Below are 22,667 nucleotides of genomic sequence, written 5' to 3' on the forward strand. Positions count from 1 at the left end.
AGGCACTGGCTGGCTAATGGGTTAGCTGTCAGTGTACTGCCGTCAGAGTACTGCTACTCATTCATGTCCTTCACTCCCCCTACATCCTCAGATGTTTCTTAAGAGTTCAATTTGTATTGAATATTGAATAAAGGTTGCCATAGCAAAATGCCTAGATGTGTGGACAACATCAGATACATTTCAATTCATGTAGTGCTGCAACAAGATCTCACAGTTTTACTGATTTCACTTCAGATTTGGACATTTAACCAGTTTTCTCCTAATGTCAAATTTCGTTGATCCAAACATAACATTTCTAAGTGTAGGTTTTTGATAGGGTTAAAACGTGAAGTTTAGGCATTCATTCCGACTGGTTAAGTTAAGGGCAGGGTTTTTTCTGCATCAAAAAAGGCCAACGTTGGCAAGGGGCATGGCAATGGGCGCGGTCAGCGTGGCTGAATTAAAATAAAATAGTAATTAGGCCTCCATTTATTTTATTTTATTATTATTATTAATTTTAGCATTTTTAAGCCAATTTCCTGCAATTCTCTGAATTTTTCCATGGAGCCGAGATACATTTTTGTAGCTTTTAAGCTAATTTCCTTTTGCCATGGAAGCTGAGAGAGCATTTTGTAATTTTTTTGATACTTCCCTGCAATTCTATGCATTTTGCCATGTGTTCTTTGGCTCAAACTTAATAACAATATAAATAAATTGTCTTTTCTACATACTTTATATTTGATTTTAGTCGTTTAAGTTTATACTTAAAGCTTTTTTCCATCAATTTTTGGACGTAGACAGTTTTGACAAACAAATCCCTGAAGGGTTAATGTTTGGGAAAAGGTAAAAAAATCGAATAAAAATTTGAGTACCTACCAGAAAAGTATCTTTGTTTGTGTTTTAACTTGCTGTTTTCTGAGTCACTGTTGACAGGATTTCAATATTGTATTCCTCCCGTGGCACCCGGTCAGGATTTGAACACTTCTCATTGTGTTCAGAACAGCAACGGACCCTTTCCGCGAAATGTCCTCCATCTTGTGAGCAGGATGGGGAGCAGAGAGAGGCAGTGTTTCAAGTGGAGAGCCAGAGGAATTTTGACATTCTCTTTAATGCTAATCCCAGACATTTATTACCATAACGGTTCTTGCATAATGTTTCTTTGCAGTTCAGAAAAGGGTTCTTTCCTCTTTTAGTTATAACTAAAATGTATTTAGGGGTGTGGTTTGCTCACAGCTCTTTTTGTGAAACAATGAGTGAGTGTCATTCCAGTTTATCTAATCTGTTGTGTTTTGCGATTACATGTTAAATGTGACGATGGACAGTGACAGTGTCTTGTGAAAGACTCAAATACAGTGTGGCCTTGTATCAATTGAGAACTGTTGCCAAAATCAGTGGTTCTCAATTCTATCCTTGACTCCCAGCTGTTCCAGAGTTAGAACACCTAATTCAACATGTCAATTTAAACAATAATAACACCTATGGAATTTTAACAATATAATATGGCTAACCAGAATAAAACCTCTGAATGGTTCTTCGAAAGGATATACAAAGAACCTTTGACATGAACGAAGGTTCTTTATAGAACCATTTTCCATAAAAAAATTCTATATAGCATAAAAAGGGTTGTAACCATAGCGTAAACCCCGTTTGGTGCTATATAGAACCTTAGGAAAGGGTTATTTATAGTACTATACAGGCTCCATTTTGAACCGTATGAAGCATGAGTCTTTATAGAACCTTCAAAAAAAGGTACCATATAGCCCCAAAAAGGGATCCGCTATGGTGTTAGGACCATGGAAGTGATTGTAATGACCTGTCAAATACAGCATGTAATGGCTGTAATGGGCTCAATGGAATACATTGTCTTTCCGTTGCATCAATATGAACGGTAAAGCTTAGTCTGGGATTTAACTCATCTTCTCGACACTTACATCAAAAGAAAGAGAAGAAGGATAACATTATTTTGATGGGTGTTCATTTTTTGTGGAATTGAAAAAGGTTATAATTTAATACAGTTGAAATGAGATGCACTGAAATGAAAGTAACTTCCAAAAATGAACACTCGGATTATAGTGATATTATGTCTGATTTCACATACAATGTATAGTATGTATAGATAGGTGTAATCTAGAGCCAAGCATGTTGATTTTTAATCCCAGGATATCCTGCTATTGACCAACTTGAATTATGCAACAGAACGTGACAACAATTAATGAGGCAGTCCAGACAGCACCGGTGAGTGCATGTAGGCCTAGACAGAGCAAGTTATTGGTGGTTGCAGCTCTGCTCCACCACGTTATGTTAATGTATTCATATATGCAAAAATACACCCATATTTATTCAAATTAGACACCTATCATGTCCTTAATTTTTTTAACACAAAACTATACCTGATACCATTTGTAACGGCTGTCGTAGTCGTTTTCCTCCTCAGACGAGGAGGAGCATGGATCGGACCAAGATGCGGATTGGTAAGTATTCATATTTTAATGGGAAAACAACAAACACTACAAAATACAACAACCAACAAACGTGACTAACCTGAAACAGTCCTGTGTGGCCCAAACACTGACACAGGAACACACACCCACAAAACACAGGTGAAACCCAGGCTGCCTAAGTATGATTCTCAATCAGAGACAACGATTGACAGCTGTCTCTGATTGAGAATCATACCAGGCCGAACACAAAATCCCAACATAGAAAATCAAACCTAGACCAACCCACCCAACTCACGCCCTGACCAACTAAAACAAATACAAAACAAAGGGAAACAGGTCAGGAACGTGACACCATTAGAAAATGTATATATGCATTCTAAGAAAAGAAAAGTGAAGTTTGACAATAAGTTGTAAACACGAATTCCCACCAAAATCCCTGAAATCCATTCATTATTTGTCCCTGCCACTAAAATGTTTTATCTGCTATAATTCAGTAAATATCTAATGGATTTAAACAATTATAAACGTTTGGAGTATCTTCATACGTTATCCAACTGTTGCATTTAGTAGAATAAAAAATTTATACTTTTAACAATTTTGATGAACGTTGGCACTGTATAAATGATGTGTGTGTGTGGGCATAGTCTCTGTGTTTGTCTTTACCTACAGCACCATCCTCTAATGCACTCTCCTCCAGGCAGGGCTTTACTGGTTTCTGTTGTCCATGGTAGAGGAGGTCATTAAAGTAGGGTCTAATTGTGTAGTGTGTCTCCTCTCTTCTCAGACCCCCGAGCCCCAGAGCTCTGCCCTGATCTCTACCCTCCTCAACCCCAAATAAACCCACTGGGACGGCCCAGAGTAAACGCATAACCCTGTTCCTTCCAGGGCTGCTGTCAACTTAATTAGCCTGCATACACAGCTAAGAAACTACACTAAGTACATGTTATCTATTGGTGGATAGGTGGTGGTTTACAGGTGGGCTGATTGGTGATTAGCTGATTGAAGGAGGAAAGGAAGGAAGGAGGGAGAGGAGGGAAGGAGGGAAAGCAGCGAAGGTGAGAGGAAATGATTGTATGGTAGTATGGAAGGAAATGAAGAAGGGAAGGATTATATGCCTAGCTATATGATTATATGAGTTAATTATCGAATCAACTGTCATGAAATCCTATTATTCTCTCTATACCAAAATCACACATAAAGGATCAAAGAATATAAGCACAGGGCTCTGTGATTCCTTATAGAGCTATTGAATAATGAATGATAAAGCTCATAAAGCTAATTTCCGGAGATAAGTGCGCATTTACGTAGGTTATCCCTGGCCAAATCTTCATTCAGTCATGTTCAGTCGTCTGAAAAAGGTGAAGTTATCGAACAGGTCCTAGAGAACTGGCCTACACATCCCCTCTCCCTCCACACATCACAGCACCTACAGTATGTTCCACCCAGCGGCTAAAGGCCAGCTCATATATATCCCTGTCCTCTTTTACAGCTTGCCAATAAGAAATGAAAGTGAGGTTAATATGCGGCAACAGACGGCCTGATATATGGGAGATAGGGGCTATAGGAAGGCAGCGAAGCCAGTGAAGGGTCCTGTTGGACTATTGACACAGCTGCTTGTGCCTATGTTCAAGGGTGTCGGGTGTCCCCTGCCCTGGTAGCCACTTGCAGGGATCTATCAAGGCCTAATAATTATGTGTACATTTATGACAGGGGCCAAGGATTCAATGGATCGATCACGTACATGGATTTCCTGTCATTTCTCGGAAGGATTTAGCATCTGGAGTGTGGTTGCCGCCCACTTTCTCCCCCTCTCTCCCTCTCCCTCTCTCATCCTCCCTCCCTGAGTCTCACAGGAAAGACATTACTGCCAATTCAATAGTACCTTAAACAAGAGATGACTCTCTAACTCTCTAATGTATTTTTATTGTGTCGTTTTTCCCTCTTCCCCCTCCTGGCAATTTTGCAGGCTGGAGTAATTTGGTTTTGACAGCAGGGGTGGGTTGTAGTGTGTGTCTGTGTGTGTAGTATATTGGACAGCAGGTGGTTTCGTTGACTGGTGAAAGATGGCTGGGCTGCAAAGTGTGTAGTGGAAATGCTCACATTTAATTCACATCATGCTAAACCACCTTTTCAGACAAACTACAGACGTTTCACTTAACACTGTCCAGTCCGAGTCCAAAGGGTGTTCAGTGAGTTGAGCAGGTGCAGGAGAAGCCGTTTCAGTGAACCACTCTGGGGTCGTACATGGGCTTTAGCTCAGCCAACGCTGCCAATGCTGTCTTGTCAGCCAACACTGTCTTGATTCACACATATGTCCTGGGTTTGATACTTGAACGCTCTTACGGGTTATAGTTGTGCCTAGTGCTGCGACGGTCATGGAATTTTGAATGACAGTTATTGGTCAGCCTAACGACCGCTGTCACCGTTATAATCGTTTAAATTGCAACAACAACAAAAATAATGGACGAAGGGGGGTGTTACCTAGGTAACCAAAGACTCGTTTGCACTCTGCTTGTTTCAGCAATAGCAACACCGTTTCATCATGTAAAGAGTCCATGTAACCTCAGAAACGGACTCAACCACACAAATGCCCGGCCGTCCGTCTCCAGTCAGCTGTTTGTTCCACAAACAAAACAAACCCCGGTTGTGGCGGTTATTTTATTTTCACGACGGTCTTCATCCATAATTGCCTGTTACACAACTATACTGTAATTGTGCCGGCCCTAGTTGTGCCACCATAAATAACATGTCAACCCTCCACCACTCTCCTCTTTCCAAGTTTCTGAACATGACAACATGGCGCCGGTGACCAACAGCTGCTGTACTGTATGTTTGGAAACTTTCCAAGATACACATGGAAAGTGGATTATGCCTCAGAATTAAGTTCCTTTTCACCATGAGACATCAAAAATGTCAAATTCAGCGCCACCTTGTTTCCAAAGACACGGGGAGAATCGTAGCCATGATGTATTGCTGCTTTACCAGACTTGATAGTGAGCAATGGGAGTGGTCCCTCGAAGGCAGTGGTTACCAACCAATCGATTGTGATCGACTGGCCGATCTCCCAAGGCAATCCTGGTTGATCACCAACATTTCTGTAAAAAACACAACGCCAAAGCCTTTTTTTCATTTCGCGCTGTTTGCGGTAGGTGCACTTGATTCAGCAGCCCTTGTGCCCGGAAGCCAAGGTGTTCCCGTTTTGAACTATTTCATGTGTCTGAAGGTAGAACTCCGCCTACACGGCAAGCCCGGACACTAAATCAAGTGCAGCTAAAGGCCTACAGCTTGCCAATCAGATATCCCAGATCACTGTGTCTGTACAGTTTCCTCGAGCCGTTAACTCGAACGCACAGCAAAGTTGATACTGAGATTTAAAAACTTGAACAACCATGACTAGAGAGAGACTCAATGAATACAGCAAAGAGCTGCTGTTTTTATGTGCAAGTTCATGTTTTAAATTGTTATTCATCACTGTCAACACTTTGTCAACACCTTTTGTAAGCCATAAAATGTGTGTTCTCCCTACTTCCACTCACGCTACAACCAGCACTGCAGCTGCAATGAATGAGTAGCAAAGTGTTTCGATAAGCTTGTGTTGTTATTATTAGAGCCTTGAGACTTTTTTAATATCGGGGAAAATGTCACTTTCTATAGTCATAGGAGTAATAACATGAATTGGTGTATGAGGCAGAAATAATGCAGTGCGACTTGAGTTTTGCCATCAGCTGGAAGACTGTGTTCTCTTTTCCTTAGCGGAGAGAAGGAAGGCAGAGGGGCGGGTGAGAGGCAGCCTCACCCCTGCTCCCTCCCCTCAGACTGATCATCAGATGTAGGCCATCAGTCCAGCAAAAATAAAAAGAAGCACTATTATGCTCACTTAGCTGTGCCTCATAAGTAATACAACTAATTGTCTATCACCAGTGTGATTATATACCTAATAAAAAAATATATACAGTTAGGTTGGAGTTATTAAAACACATTTTTCAACCACTCCACAAATGTCTTGTTAACAAACTATAGTTTTGGCAAGTCGTTTAGGAAACCTACTAAGTAATTTTTCCAACAATTGTTTACAGACAGATTATTTAACTTATAACTCACTGTATCACAATTCCAGTGGGTCAGAAAGTTACATACACTAAGTTGACTGTGCCTTTAAATAACTAGGAAAATTCCAGAAAATTATGTCATGGCTTTAGAAGCTTCTGATAGGCTAATTTACATCATTTGAGTCAATTGGAGGTGTACCTGTGGATGTATTTCAAGGCCTACCTTCAAACTCAGTGCCTCTTTGCTTGACATCAGGGGAAAATCAAAAGAAATCAGCCAAGACCTCAGAAAAAGATTGTAGACCTCCACACGTCTGGTTCATCCTTGGGAGCAATTTCCTAACGCCTGAATGTACCATGTTCATCTGTACAAACAATAGTACTCAAGTATAAACACCATGGGACCACGCAGCCATCATTCCGCTCAGGAAGGAGACTCATTCTGTCTCCTAGAGATGAACATACGTTGGTGCAAAAAGTGCAAATCAATCCCAGAACAACAGCAAAGGACCTTGTGAAGATGCTGGAGGAAACAGGTACAAAAGTATCTATATCCACAGTAAAACGAGTCCTATATCAACATAACCTGAAAGGCCGCTCAGCAAGGAAGAAGCCACTGCTCCAAAACCGCCATAAAAAAGACAGACTACGGATTACAACTGCACATGGGGACAAATATCGTACTTTTGGAGAAATGTCCTCTGGTCTGATGAAACAAAAATAGAACTGTTTGGCCATAATGACCATCGTTATATTTGGAGGAAAAAGGGGGAGGCTTGCAAGCCAAAAACCCCATCCCAACTATGAAGCATGGGGGTGGCAGCATCATGTTGTGGGGTGCTTTGCCGCAGGAGGGACTGGTGCACTTCACAAAATAGATGGCATCATGAGGGAGGAAAATGATGTGGATATATAGAAACAACATCTCAAGACATCAGTCAAGAAGTTAAAGCTTGGTCGCAAATGGGTCTTCCAAATGGACAATGACCCTAAGCATGCTTCCAAAGTCGTGGCAAAATGGCTTAAGGACAACAAAGTCAAGGTACTGGAGTGGCAATCACAAAGATCTGACCTCAATCCTATAGAAAATGTGTGGGCAGAACTGAAAAAGCGTGTGCGAGCAAGGAGGCCTAAACACCTGACTCAGTTACATTAGCTCTGTCAGGAGGAATGGGCCAAAATTCACCCAACTTATTGTGGGAAGGTTGTGGAAGGCTACCCGAAAAGGTTGACCCAAGTTAATCAATTTAAAGGCAATGCTAACAAATACCAATTGAGTGTATGTAAACTTCTGTCCAACTGGGAATGTGATGAAAGAATAAAAGCTGAAATAAATCATTCTCTCTACTATTATTCTGACATTTCACATTCTTAAAATGAGGTGGTGATCCTAACTGACCTAAGACAGGGAATTTTTACTCTGAATAAATGTCAGGAATCGTTTAAAACTGAGTTTAAATGTATTTGGCTAAGGTGTATGTAAACTTCCGACTGTTTATACATTCAAAATCATCTGAGAAGAATAACATTGGCAGGGAAGTTCAAGCATAGCCAATATGCAGCGATAATGTTTTGGGCCTATAATCTACTGCACAAACCTCATTGCTTCAGATCTGTTTTCAATTGGTTATTGTTGCATAGGCTTAAGATCTCAACTTGCATTTTGACTTAAGTGATCTTGACTTAAAAAAGGTTGGTGACCACTGCTCTAGGGTTAGAAATGCTGACTCAACTTCATACTTGTGAACTAAACAGCGAGAGTCATCTTTGAGGTGTTATTGAAATACACTATGTGGACACCTGCTTGTCGAACATCTCATTCCACAATCATGTGCATTAATATGGAGTTGATCCCCCCCTTTTCTGCTACAACCGCCTCCACTCTTCTGGGAAGGCTTTCTACTAGATGTTGTAATATTGCTGCGAGGACTTGCTTCCATTCAGCCACAAGAACATTAGTGAGGTCGGCACTGATGTTGGGCGATTAGGCCTGGCTCGCAGACGGCGTTCCAATTCATCCCAAAGGTGTTCGATGGGGTTGAGGTCAGGGTTCTGTGCAGGCCACACCGATCTCGGCAAACCATTTCTGTATGGACCCTGCTTTGTGCACGTGGGCATTGTCATGCTGAAACAGGAAAAGGCCTTCCCCAAACTGTTGCCACAACGTTGGAAGCACAGAATCGTCTACAATATCATTGTATGCTCTAGCGTTGAGATTTCCCTTAATTTCCCTAAGGGGCCTAGCCCGCGACCATGAAAAACAGCCCCAGACCATTATTCCTCCTCCACCAAACTTTACAGTTGGCACTATGCATTGAGGCAGGTACCGATGGCGGCAAGCTTTCCACCACTCCAGCTGACGCTTGGCATTGTGCATGGTGATCTTAGGCTGCTCGGCCATTGAAACCCATTTCATGAAGCTCCAGACGAACAGTTGTTGTGCTGACGTTGCTTCCGGAGTCCCTTTGGACCTCGATACTCTGCAGTCCCCTTCTGTGAGCTTGTGTGGCCTGCCACTTCACGGCTGAGCCGTTGTTGCTCCTTGACATTTTCACTTCACAATAACAGGATTTACAATTGACCTTGGAAGTTCTAGCAGGGCAGAAACTTGACAAACTGACTTGTTGGAAAGGTGGCATCCTATGACGGTGCCGTGTTGAAAGTCACCGAGCTCTTCCATGCGGGCCATTCTATTTCCCATGTTTCCTATGGAGATTGCATGGCTGTGTGCTCGATTGTATACACCTGTCAGCAATGGGTGTGGCTGAAATAGCCGAATCCACTCATTTGAAGGGGTGTCCACATACTTTTGGCCGTGTGGTGTATATGGGAATTTCCAATAGTGGAATTCACAGAGTAAAAATGATATTTCTACTTCCTTGTGGAGTTCCTTATGTGATTCTAAATGGAATCCTGGCTGTGATTCTAAGCGGAAATGTGTTAATCCGTGTGAAACGATGAAGACATCCTTCCCTCTGCACAGGATGAGAGTTCCTGCCGTCAGTGGCCAAGTCTTATATAAGACATCAGTGGGGAGAAAGAGATAGCGAGGGAGAGATGTAGAGAGAGAGGGACAGAGAGAGAGAGAGATTAATATAGAGATAGCACTTTCCCAGTAGTGTCATCCTCTGACTGTGTCCTGCCAGTCTTACAGCAGTGCATAGAAGTGCTATCTGATGATGCTAGAGTTTGCTAACTTTGTTCTGATTAAGCCTGGATGATGTAACTGCTCATATCCATTTGCTGCTTGGGGTTCTTCTGGGTGACCTACATACATCCTCACAAAGTTCTACAGCTGCACCATTGAGAGCATCTTGGCTGGCTGCATCACTGCTTGCCTTGGTATGGCAACAGCATTGCCTTCCATCGCATGGCACTACAGAGGGTGGTACAGAAGGCCCAGTACATCACTGGGGCCGAACTCCCTGCCATCCAGGACTTCTATATCAGGCGGTGTGAAAGGAAGGTACGGACATTTTTGACAATGAGGACCTTAATCTACTTCCCCATAGTCAGATGAACTCGTTGATACCATTTTTATGTCTCTGCTTGCGGTTTGAAGGAAGTAGCTAACTAGCGCTGGCATAATTGCTAAATAGTATTAGCGCAATAACTGGAGGTTTATGGGTATCTGAAAGCATGCTAGCGAAACTACCTCTAACTTCCTTCATACTGGACACAGAGACATGGTATCCACAAGTTCATCTGACTCTGGCGAAGTTGCCAGAATCCCCAAATATCCCTTTAAAGACTCCAGCCACCCAAGAAATAGACTGTTCTCTCTGCTTCTGCACGGCAAGCATTACCGATGCATCAAGTCTGACACCAACAGGCTCCTGAACAGCTTCTATCCCCAAGCCATAAGACTGCTAAATAGCCAACAAAATTGCTCCACAGACTATCTGAGTTGACCCTAGATTTTTTTGCACTGACTCTATGCACACTCACAGGACTCTACATACAGGACGCACACGCACACACACACACACACACACATTCATCATATACAGTATGCTCCTGCTACTCTGTTTATCATACATCATGACAGCTAGTCACCGTACCCCTATACTGTACCTATCTACCTATACCACTCCAGTATCCCTCCACATTGTAAATATGGTATTGGAACTGACCCTGTATATAGCTAGCTCATTTTCTCGTGTTCTTCTTATTTGAATTTCTCATGTTTTTGTTCTACTGTATGTCTTTTTCCGTACTATATAGATATTGATTTCTACATTGGGTTTAGAGCTTGCAAGAAAGGCATTTCACTGTACTTGTGCACGTGACATTAAAACTTGATAGTTCAAACACGACTGTGTGTGTTTCTGTGTGTTCTTTTGTTTGTGTTTGTGTGTTTTTTGTGTGTGTCTTTGTGCGTGTGTGTACTAACTTATCGTGTCCCTATTACATGTGCAATCTACGCCCTGCCATCGGACCGATAATTTACTTCACAGCACCATAGAGTAGTCCTAACAAAGACACAACAAAACCCTCCTTAGCCACTCTTATCTCTTTAGCAACACATGCTAACCGTTTTGTGTTGCACCTCTTTGTATTTCAATCCCATTGTTTAGTACACATGCTAACCGCTTCTGCCCTATTGCGTCGCCATCGTTAGCAACACATACAAACCGGTTTGTCTCTACTTCTTTGTGTGTTGCAGTGCCGTCATTCTGGGGGCTAGTGAACTCAGCTTGGAACCTGTGCTCCGTGGGGAAGAGGCAGTCTCCCGTCAACATCGAGACCAGCCACATGATCTTTGACCCCTTCCTCACGCCCATCCGGCTCAACACGGGAGGACGCAAGGTAAACAAACACTCAACAATGGTACTCTCAGAGTGTGTACCAAATAGCACCCTCTTCCTATATTCCTATACAGTGTACTACTTTTGACCAGGGCCTGAGTCCGAAATGGCACCCTATTCCCTATATAGTGCACTGGTCAAAAGTAGTGCTTTACATCCATAATAGGGTGCTATTTCAGACCCAGCATTATTGTCTGGGGTGATGGATGTCGTTGCATTGTCGGTTCCTCACTGCTTTGTTTGGGACGCCTCGAGTTTGTGGGACTATTGTGTGGTTCTATAATGCTGTTGTATGGTTTGTTTGGCAACTAGCCATGTGCAGATCTCTGATCAATGTTGCTGGCTTAAACGCTTCACTTTTTCTATCCCGGTGAACAAAGTCGGTTGTTTGTCACAGTTTTTTTTTTTTTACAGAGACAGATGGCATTGGATCAACTCTACGTTGGCTGGATATTACCATAATACATATTGGTTCACACACACAACACAAACACAGTAATATGTTACCGGAATAGAGGCCTATACAGGACAAAATATATATTTGATATGAAATCCGTTGTGAGGTGGAACCACAAAACGGCGTAAACATAAACACACATACACAGACACATGAATTAGCCACATAGATACAGTATATATTTAATTTATTTCACCTTTATTTAACCAGGTCGGCCCGTTGAGAACAAGTTCTAATTTACAACAGCGACCTGACCAAGATAAAGCATAGCAGTGCGACAGAAACAACAACACATAGTTGCAATTCATTCCAGTCATTGGCAGCAGAGGACTGGAAGGAAAGGCGGCCAAAGGAAGTGTTGGCTTTGGGGATGACTAGTGAAATATACCTGCTGGAGCGCGTGCTACGGGTGGGTATTGCTATGGTGACCAGTGAGCTGAGATAAGGCAGGGCTTTACCTAGCAAAGACTTATAGATGACCTGGAGCCAGTGGGTTCGGCGACGAATATGTAGTGAGGGCCAGCCAACGAGAGCATACAGGTCGCAGTGGTGGGTAGTATATGGGGCTTTCGTGACAAAACGGATGGCACTGTGATAGACAACATCCAGTTTGCTGAGTAGAAAGTTGGAGGCTATTTTGTAAATTACATCGCTGAAGTCAAGGATCGGTAGGATAGCCAGTTTTACGAGGGTGTGTTTGGCAGCATGAGTGAAGGAGGCTTTGTTGCGAAATAGGAAGCCGATTCTAGATTTAATTTTGGATTGGAGATGCTTGATGTGAGTCTGGAAGGAGAGTTTACAGTCTAACCAGACACCTACAGTAGGTATTTGTAGTTGTCCACATATTCTAGGTCAGAACCGTCCATAGTATTGGTGCTAGTCGGGCTGTAGGGTGCAGGCAGCAATTGGTTGAAGAGCATGCCACGGAAGGAGTGTTGTATGGCGTTGAAGCTCGTTTTGGAGGTTTGTTAGCACAGTGTCCAAAGAAGGGCCAGATGTATAGAGAATAGTGTCGTCTGCGTAGAGGTGGATCAGAGAATCACCAGCAGCAAGAGCAACATCATTGATAAATACAGGGAAAGAGTACGGGGTGAATTGAACCCTATGGCAACCCAATAGAGACTGCCAGAGGTCCGGACAACAGGCCCTCCGATTTGACACACTGAACTCTATCTGAGAAGTAGTTGGTGAACCAGTTGAGGAGGTCATTTAAGAAGCCAAGGCTATTGAGTCTGCCGATAAGAATGTGGTGATTGACAGAGTCGAAAGCCTTGGCCAGGTCGATGAAGACGGCTGCACAGTAGTCTTTTATCGATGGTGGTTATGATATCATTTAGGACCTTGAGCGTGGCTGAGGTGCACCCATGACCAGCTCGGAAACCAGATTGCATAGTGGAGAAGGTACGGTGGGTCGGTGATCTGTTTGTTAACTTGGCTTTCGAAGATTTTAGAAAGGCAGGGCAGGATATAGGTCTATAACAGTTTAGGTCTAGAGTGTCTCCCCCTTTGAAGAGGGGGATGACCGCGGCAACTTTCCAACTTTGGGGGATCTCAGACGATACGAAAGAAAAGTTTAATAGGCTAGTATAGGGTTTGCAACAATTTTGGCGGATAATTTTATGAAGAGAGGGTCTAGATTGTCTAGCCCAGCTGATTTGTAGGGATCCAGATTTTGCAGCTATTTCAGAACAACAGCTGTTTGGATTAGAGTGAAGGAGAAGCTGGGGGGGGGGCTTGGGCAAGTTGTTGGGGGGGTGCTGAGATGTTGGCCGGGGTAGGGGTAGCCAGGTGAAAAGCATGGCCAGCCGTAGGAAAATGCTTATTGAAATTCTCGATTATTGTAGATTTATCGGTGGTTACAGTGTTTCCTATCCCCAGTGCATTGGGCAGCTGGGAGCAGGTGCTCTTATTCTCCATGGACTTTACAGTGTCCCAAAACTTTTTGGAATTAGTGCAACAGGAAACAAATTTTTGTTTGAAAAAGCTAGCCTTAGCTTTCCTAACTGACTGAGTATATTGGTTCCTGACATCCCTGAAAGTTGCATATCGCGGGGGCTATTCGATGCTAATGCAGAACGCCACAGGATGTTTTTTCCCCCCAGAGCAGTCAAGTCTAGGGTGAACCAAGGGCTTTATCTGTTCTTAGTTCTAAATTTGAATGGGGCATGCTTATTTAAGCAACCAGGCATCCTCTACTGACGGGATGAGGTCAATATCCTTCCAGGATACCTGGGCCAGGTCGATTAGAAGGGCCTGCTCGCTGAAGTGTTTTAGGGAGCGTTTGACAGTGATAAGGGGTGGTCGTTTGACCGCGGACCCATTACGCACACAGGCATTGAGGCAGTGATCGCTGAGATCCTGGTTGAAGACAGCAGAGGTGTATTTAGAGGGCAAGTTGGTCATGGATGACAGGGTGCCCATGGTTACGGATTTAGGGTTGTACCTGGTAGGTTCCTTGATAATTTGTGTGAGATTGAGGGCATCTAGCTTAAATTGTAGGATGGCTGGGGTGTTAAGCATGTCCCAGTTTAGGTCACCTAATAGTACGAATTCTGAAGATAGATGGGGGGCGATCAATTCACATATGGTGTCCAGGGCACAGCTGGGGGCTGAGGGGTGTCTATAGCAAGTGGCAACGGTGAGAGACTTGTTTCTGGGAAGGTGGATCTTTCAAAGTAGAAGCTCAAATTGTTTGGGCTCAGACCTGGATAGTATGACAGAACTCTGCAGGCTATCTCTGCAGTAGATTGCAACTCCGCCCCCTTTGGTAGTTCTATCTTGTCGGAAAATGTTATAGTTAGGGATGGACATTTCAGGATTTTTGGTGACCTTCCTAAGCCAGGATTCAGACACGGCTAGGACATCCGGGCTGGTGGAGTGTGCTAAAGCAGTGAATAAAACAAACTTAGGTAGGAGGCTTCTAATGTTAACATGCATGAAACCAAGGCTTTTACAGTTACAGAAGTCAACAAATGAGATCGCCTGGGGAATGGGAGTGGTGCTGGGGGCTGCAGGGCCTGGGTTAACCTGTACATCACCAGAGGAACAGAGGAGGAGTAGGATAAGGGTACGGCTAAAGGCTATAAGAACTAGTCATCTAGTGCGTTCGGAACAGAGAATAAAAATAGCAGATTTCTGGGCGCTGAAGATTAGATTCAAGGCATAATGTACTGACAAGGGTATGGTAGGGTGTGAGTACAGTGGAGGTAAACCTAGGCATTGAGTGATGATGAGAAAGGTTTTGTCTCTAGAGGCACCATTTAAGCCAGGTGAGATCACCGCATGTATTGGGGGTGGAACAAAAGGGCTATCTAAGGAATACTGACCAGAGCTGGAGGCTCTACAGTGAAATAAGACAATAATCACTAACCAAAACAGCAATAGACAAGGCATATTGGCATTAGGGAGAGGCATGTGTAGCCGAGTGATGATAGGGTCCAGTGTGTAGCTAGGCGACCTGGAGACACAGCGATTCAGACAGCTAGCAGGCCGGGGATAGCAGGCTAGCAGATGGTCCTCATGGGGATGTCTCAACGGGAGTGCCTGTTGAAACCCCCTTGAACAGCTATGTTGGCAGACCAGTTGTGATGGATCGGCGGGGCTCCGTGTTGGCAGCAAAGGGTCCAGGCCAATTCGCAAAAGAGGTATTGAAGCCCAAGAATTAGCTGGTGGACCTCTTCGGCTAGCCGGGAGATGGGCCTAGCTCGAGGCTAGCTCCAGGCTAACTGGTGCTTGCTTTGGGACAGAGACGTTAGCCAGGAGTAGCCACTCGGATAGCAGCTAGCTAGCTGCGATTATTTGGTGTAAAGGTTCAGAGCTTCCGGTAGGAATCCAGGAGATGTGGTTGAGAAAAAGCCGTCCCATATGCTCTGGGTTGATATCGCGCTGTACAGACTGGTAGGAATTGACCGGGCTGAGGCTGGCTGATGTCTTAGTTAACGGTGATGACTGCTAGCAGTGGCTAACTGACTACTAGCTAGTAGCTAGTAGTAGATACCATAGCGTACCGACAACAATAGCGCAGCGTGGTATCTAAATGCATACCCTGCCATATGATAACAGCAATTGCAGATGGGCTGTGTTCCAGAGCTCATGGATGCATGTTGAGATGATTACCATGATGAGGGTGTGTTTACATGCCAGGGTTACAGGTTTACCGCAGGAGCTGCAGGGGCATGGGCGCCCATACAGATTAGCCCAATGGCATGAGAGAAAGAGTGTAATCCACAACTACTCTGTTTAACTGGAGAAAGATAAATAGTAGACAGTAGAGGAGGGAGAGAAAGAAAGAAAGAGACATGGAGATAGATAAAAGAGGCCTGAGGGACAACTGTAATCCGATTCAGTGGCTAAACAATGTTATTACCTCTGTCATTATTGTTGGGAATGTAACTCCCATGCATTTGAGTGTTAGATGTTTTGAAATGGCACAATGAACTTCTATTAGGGAAAGGGGGATATCTAGTCAATTGTACAACTGAAATGTGTCTTCTGCATTTAACCCAACCCCTCTGAATCAGAGAGGTGCAGGGGGCATATTCAGCACCCAGGAAACAGTGAGTTAAATGCCTTTCTCAGGGTTAGAACGACAGATGTTGACCTTGTCAGCTCAGGGATTCGATCCAGCAACCTTTCGGTTACTGGCCCAAAGGTCCTACCCGTCAGGCTACCTGCCATACTACCCATCTGTGGGTTCAGTTCAGATAAAGGTGAGTTTTGTATTACATTTGAAGCAGCACACAGGGCAAAGATATAGTGATGTAGGACCTGCTAGTTTCTGCTCTTGTCAAACATGAGCCCTTTTGGCCGCTATGCGCATTTAGCTGATTCCTATTGTCACAGAAGTTCCTTCCTCTATGAACAACTTGGTAGTTTTGCCCTAAACTCCAGTGGAACTTTTTCATTCATCAAAGCCAAAGAAAGTTTTCAGAGACAGAGAAGTAAAAAGAAATGTAGGACTTTGTTGTCTCCGCCAGTTAATGTTCTCTGTTGTGTCTCCATCACTCGAAGCACCAGAGCTGTCTGCATTGGAACAGCCTACCTCACCTTGTCAATGCTGCTGAACACACACTCAAACACACACCTCTCTCTCTTTTCTTAAAGGAAGAAAAAAAAAGGAAATACAAAAGATTATCCCTCTGTTTGCACGGTCAGTCATGAGGCGAGATGGAGAGAGGTAGAGAGAGAGAAAGTGGAAGGAGACAGACAGACAGACAGACAGACAGACAGACAGACAGACAGACAGACAGACAGACAGACAGACAGACAGACAGACAGACAGACCAGACAGACAGACAGACAGACCAGACAGACAGACAGACAGTAGAGGTTAGAGAGCGAAAATGCAAACAAGAAAGAGAGAGAATGAGAAAGAGAGAGATACGACGTGTGTTCAATAATGTCAAACCAATCTCCTTTCCCTTCTCTTATTTCTCCTCCCCAGTACCTAAGTGATTAAATTCATTTGAAACCTCTTCAAATAATTGTGGCTCATCTACGCAGAGCAAATATTCAATTAATACTGACAATTTAAACAGTGTGATTCCTCCAGTCCGACGCACATGCCTTGATGCATGTCTCCCCTCCATTAATTACGCCTTCCATTCAGGGTCGTCTCATTTCCTTTAACTATTCATAGTTAGAGATACGGACAGAGCAGTGGAGGAGAGCGACCCATCAGGGAGTCAGAGATTAAGTTAAATCTTCTCTCTCTCTCTCTCCTCTCTCCTCTCTTCTCTCTCTCTCTCTTCTCTCTTCTCTCTCTCTCTCTTCTCTCTCTCTCCTTCTCTTTCTATCTTTCTCTCTGCCTGTCTCTCTCTCGCTGTCTCACTATCTTACCCTCCTTATAGTGTCTGTCTATCTCTCTCTCTCTCCTGAATCAGTGAAGTGGAGGATTATATGTGGAGAAACCAAATGGTTAGTCCTCTTCTTGTCTTTGCTTTCGTTATTTTTCCAACAAGACATCTGTGAATAATCTATTTGTGCTGTGAAATGGGCCCCGCTTCTCAGTTTTACATTTGGGACACATTTCCCTGTCTGTTCTCCAGGCTTTGAAGTCAAACGTGATCTTTTGTGAATGTGTGTTGTGTAACTTCAGTAATCAGTTTCTGGCAGGTGGCTGTGGCTTTTTTGAGAAGCTGCTTCACTAACGCACAGATGATTTAAAGTTATAAAGTAGCGATAATTCATGCAAGTTTAAAGATAGATAACATTGAAAACAGTGTATGTGATACATGCAATACTCTGTACCCAGTTTACAGGCCCTGACCCTATCCTAACCCGAGATAATCTAACCCTGACCTTAAAGAAAATTATGGCATTTAATGTATTTTTAAAAGTGTTCATAGGTTCCCTATAGCCACCTGCAATTACAGGTGTTTATACTGTATTATGCACATAGGAGGCACTACCCTATCATGTCTGTGGGAGCCACAGACATGATGGGGTAGTGCAACACACACAGATGTTTATTGCAGAGGACCAATCGCATTACCATCATACAAACAGATTCAATTATGCAAATTGCGGATTGAAATTAATTAGACACAAGCTTGGGTTGGCTGAGCCCATGCGAAGCTGTCACCATATCTCAAAGTGAGAGCCAGCTGCTTTGTCTGGTGGTCTGTCTGGGTGTCTGTCTGGGCAGGAATATCTTCAACATGCACTGTAACGGAAAACGTTCAATGATGTGGTCACTACCATACAGAAGGCGAGGTCAGTACAGGTGCATCAAAGCTGGGAGTCAGGACCAGCCTTTCAAAGGACTTCATGGCTACCGATGTGAGTGTTACGGGGTGGTAGTCATTTAGGCAGGTTACCTTCGCTCTCTTGGGCACAGGGACAATGGTGGTCTGCTTGAAACATATTACAGACTCGGTCAGGGAGAGGTTGAATGTCAGTGAAAACACTTGCCAGTTGGTCCCCGTGCTCTGAGTACACGTCCTGCTAATCTGTCTGGCCCCGCGGCCTTGTGATTGTTGAGCTGTTTAAAGGTCTTGCTCACATCGGCTAAGGAGAGCGTGATCACAGAGTCGTCCGGAACAGCTGGTGCTCTCTTGCATGCTTCAGTGTTGCTTGCCTCGAAGTGGGCATAAAAGGCATTTAGCTCGTCTGGTAAGCTTGCGACACTGGGTTTCCCTTTGTAGTCCGTAATAGTTTGCAAGCCCAGCCACATCCGATGAACTTCAGAGCTGGTGTAGTAGGATTCAATCTTAGTCCTGTATTGATGCTTTGCGTGTTTGATGGTTCGTCTGAGGGCATAGCGGGATTTCTTATAAGCATCCAGATTAGTGTCCCGTTCCTCGAAAGCGGTAGCTCTAGCCTTTAGCTCGGTGTGTATGTTGCCTGTAATCCGCGGCTTCTGTTTGGGATATGTATGCATGATCACTGTGGGGGTGACTGAGGTGGTATACTCCTCAACGCCATTGGATGAATCACAGAACATATTCCAGTCTGTGCTATCAAAACAGTCCTGTAGTGTAGCATCTGCGTCATCTGACCACTTCCACCCAAGGATCGGAAAATGAACAAGCTGGCATTTAACAAAGTGTACAACGCTATAAACAAGCAAGAAAACCTACATCCAGAGGCTGCTTTTCCGACATGTGATGCCAAATTTGTACCAGCGCGTCTCCAATGCCACTAGAGGCGATAAAGTCCTAGACTACTGTTATTCTACCCACAAGGCCCTCCTTTGTCCTCCATTCGGCATTAGTCCGTAATCCTGCTTCCTTTTTACAAGCAGAAACTCAAACAGGAAGAACCCGTGACTAGCTCCGTTGAGAAATGGTCACCAGAATCAGAGATTATGCTAGAGGACTGCTTTTGTCACGTTCCTGACCTGTTTTCTGTTTATTTTGTATGTGTTAGTCGGTCAGGGCGTGAGTTTGGGTGGGCAGTCTATGTTATGTGTTTCTATGTTGGTTAATGGGTGACCTGAAATGGTTCTCAATTAGAGGCAGGTGGTTTACGTTTCCTCTGATTGAGAGCCATATTAAGGTAGGTGGTTTCACATTGTTTGTTGTGGGTGGTTGTCTCCTGTGTCTGTGTATGTTGCGCCACACGGGACTGTTTCGGTTTGTTTGTTTGTTCGTTCGTTTGTGTAGTCATTTTTCCTGTTCGTGCGTTCTTCGTTGTATTGTAAGTTCTTACGTCCAGGTCTGTCTACATCGTTTTGTTATTTTGTTTATTATCAAGTATAGTTCGTTTTTCGTCTTGTTTGAATAAATATCATGTCATTTCACAACGCTGCGTTTTGGTCAAATCCCTGCTCCTCCTCTTCAGATGAAGAGGAGGAGGAAAATTGTTACAGCTTTGCTAGCGCTGATTGGAATATGTTTAGAGACTCAGCCGATAACATCGACAAGCTAACCACCTCCATCACTGGCTTCATTAGAAAATGTATCGGCGACGTTGTCCCCACGGTGAGGGTTCGCCGCTTCCCCAATCAAAAGCCCTGGATTAACACCAAGGTTGGCGCTAAACTAAAGAACAGGGTTACCACACACAGAGCTATCGTAGACAACCCTGAGGCTACGGCTGAGGACAGTAATAAGTACAAGATGTCCCGCGATGACCTCCGCAGAGTCATCAAACGAGCAAAAGGACAATACAGGAATAAGGTCGAATCATTCTACACAGGCTCCGACACCCGCCGTATGTGGCAGGGTTTACAATACATTACGCTTTATCAAAGGAAAACCCAACCGTGATCTGCCCAACGATGCCTCTCTACCACAGAACTCAATACATTTTATGCACGCTTTGACAACGACAACACCGTGCCGGGTGTGAGGGACGTCACCTACCCAGAGGACTGGGTGACCTCGCTTTCCGAGGCCGACGTGAAAAAGGTCTTTAATCAGGTCAACAACCGCGAGCTCGCGGAGCCCAAAGGTATTCCATGGCAGGTTCTCAGATTATGTGCAGAGCATCTGGCAGGCATATTCACGGAAATGTTCTCCCTCTCCTTGTCCCAGTCTGTAATCCCCACAGGTTATAAACTGACCACCATCATTCCTGTTCCCAAGAACTCACTGCCACAAGAACTTAAATGCCACGATGACTAATGCCATGTAACACTCGCTTCTGTAATCATGAAGTGCTTTGAGAGGCTGGTTATGGCACACAGTAACTCCACCATCCCAGACACCCTAGACCCACTCCAATTTGCATACTGCCCCAACAGATCCCTATATTACACAATCTCAATTGCGCTCCACACTTCCCTCACCCACCTAGATGATAGGAATACCTATGTGAGAATGCTGTTCATTGACGACAGCTCAGCATTTAACAGCATTTAACACTCCCTCTGGATCCTGGACTTCCTGACGGGCCGACCTCAGGTGGTGAGGGTAGGCAACCTCACCTCTGCCACGCTGACCCTCAGCACAGAGGCCACACAGGGGTGTCTCCTCCTGTACTCCCTGTTCACCCACAACTGCGTGGCCTCGTACGACTCCAACACCTCATTAAGTTTGACACGACGGTGCTAGGCCTGATCACCGGCGACGATGAGTCAGTCTACAGGGGGGACGGGGGGGCGCAAATAAATCGTTAAGGATTCCAACCACCCAAGCCATAGATTATTCTCTCTGCACGGCAAGCGGTACCGGTGCATCAAGTCTGGCACACACAGGCTCTTGAACAGCTTTTATCCCTGAGCAATAAGGCTGATAAATAGCTAACAAAATAGCTACACGGACTATCTGAGTTAACCTTGTGTCCTTTCATTTTCATTTTTGTCTCTATGCACACTCACAGGGCCCTACACACTCACACACACACACTCTCTCCATCATCTGCTCACTCGCACATAACATGCACATAGATTTATACTGACTCTACACACACACCCACTTACTTACAACCTGCTGCTACTCTGTTAATCTTATATACTGATGCCTAGTCGCCTTATCCCTATACATACAGTATATTCCTCTATCACTCCAGTATCCCTGCATATTGTAGCTATGGTATTGGAACTGACCCTGTATATAGTATCCTTACTTACCTATTGTGTTTTTCATATTTTTTCTTATTTTCTCTCAATTTTCTGAACTTTCACTTGCTTGCCACCCTTTTACATACGTTTGTTTGGTTGTAGTGCGTGATAGTCTCCGGTTCCCTGTCTTCTTGTCATTTTTCTTGCCATTCTTTAGCACTGTTGTGGAGTGCAACAGCTTTGCGGGTGCCTCCCGTCTCACTTTGTTCATGGTGCCGGCCAGACTTGTTTTCAAGCAGCTTGTTTGCCAATGACAGTGAAGTGAAGAAGTTGTCCATGGTGATGTCTCTCCCCCTTACCAATTTAAGGTTCCACAATCCTCATCACCACATTCTCCGACACTCGCTCACCTGCTTCCCGGATCTTTTCCCAGATATTGAAAGCCGTTCCGCATGTACAATTACACACGCTCTCACTGTGTAGCCTACTCCAACTAGGCCTGAGTAGACTGATAAGACTGCTTGGATTCAGTGGCCTGGTATACAGTAGGATACATACCATTTAGAGATTCGAATTAGAATGGATCAATATAGTAGAATGTCCCGCCCTGTTCTTCATTCACAATTGCTGATTAAATAATTATGCATCGTTCTCTTCCCCTCGCTCATTGACTCATCCATTCTCCCCCTTTCTCCCCCATCATACAGTGGTTCTTCCTTTAAAAGTTGCGGCGTACTGCAGCACAGCTTGCGGGGTGTCAGCCATTGTTGCCAGAATGACGCAATTTACCACAATCTGCCACCATCTACCACAAACGGTCGCGGCATAAGCTCAAAACTTTCTGTTTCTGTATAGTTTAGGTTCAGTTTCGTGGCAATTATCAGAGTGGTTATCAGCTGTGCACTGCACTTTCAACTGTCGGAAGAAGGAGTGGAGCAGGTCCTACTGTTGGGAGAAGGAGTGGAGGAGGTCCTACTGTTGGGAGAA

At 44.2% G+C, this 22,667-nt stretch overlaps 1 protein-coding gene across 4 annotated transcripts in view; it reads left to right on the plus strand.

Moving 5' to 3' along the window:
* ca10a (carbonic anhydrase Xa) overlaps positions 1-22,667 on the plus strand; it is a 304,132-nt gene that overhangs the window by 120,646 nt on the left and 160,819 nt on the right. For all 4 annotated transcript variants that reach the window (XM_023993217.1, XM_023993218.1, XM_023993220.1 and 1 more), the window contains exon 4: positions 11,136-11,278. In XM_023993217.1, the coding sequence (XP_023848985.1) occupies positions 11,136-11,278 (143 nt within the window). The remainder of the gene's footprint in view (positions 1-11,135; positions 11,279-22,667) is intronic.

The sequence above is a fragment of the Salvelinus sp. IW2-2015 genome, linkage group LG8 (genome assembly GCF_002910315.2).
Source record: "Salvelinus sp. IW2-2015 linkage group LG8, ASM291031v2, whole genome shotgun sequence".
NCBI lineage: Eukaryota > Metazoa > Chordata > Actinopteri > Salmoniformes > Salmonidae > Salvelinus > Salvelinus sp. IW2-2015.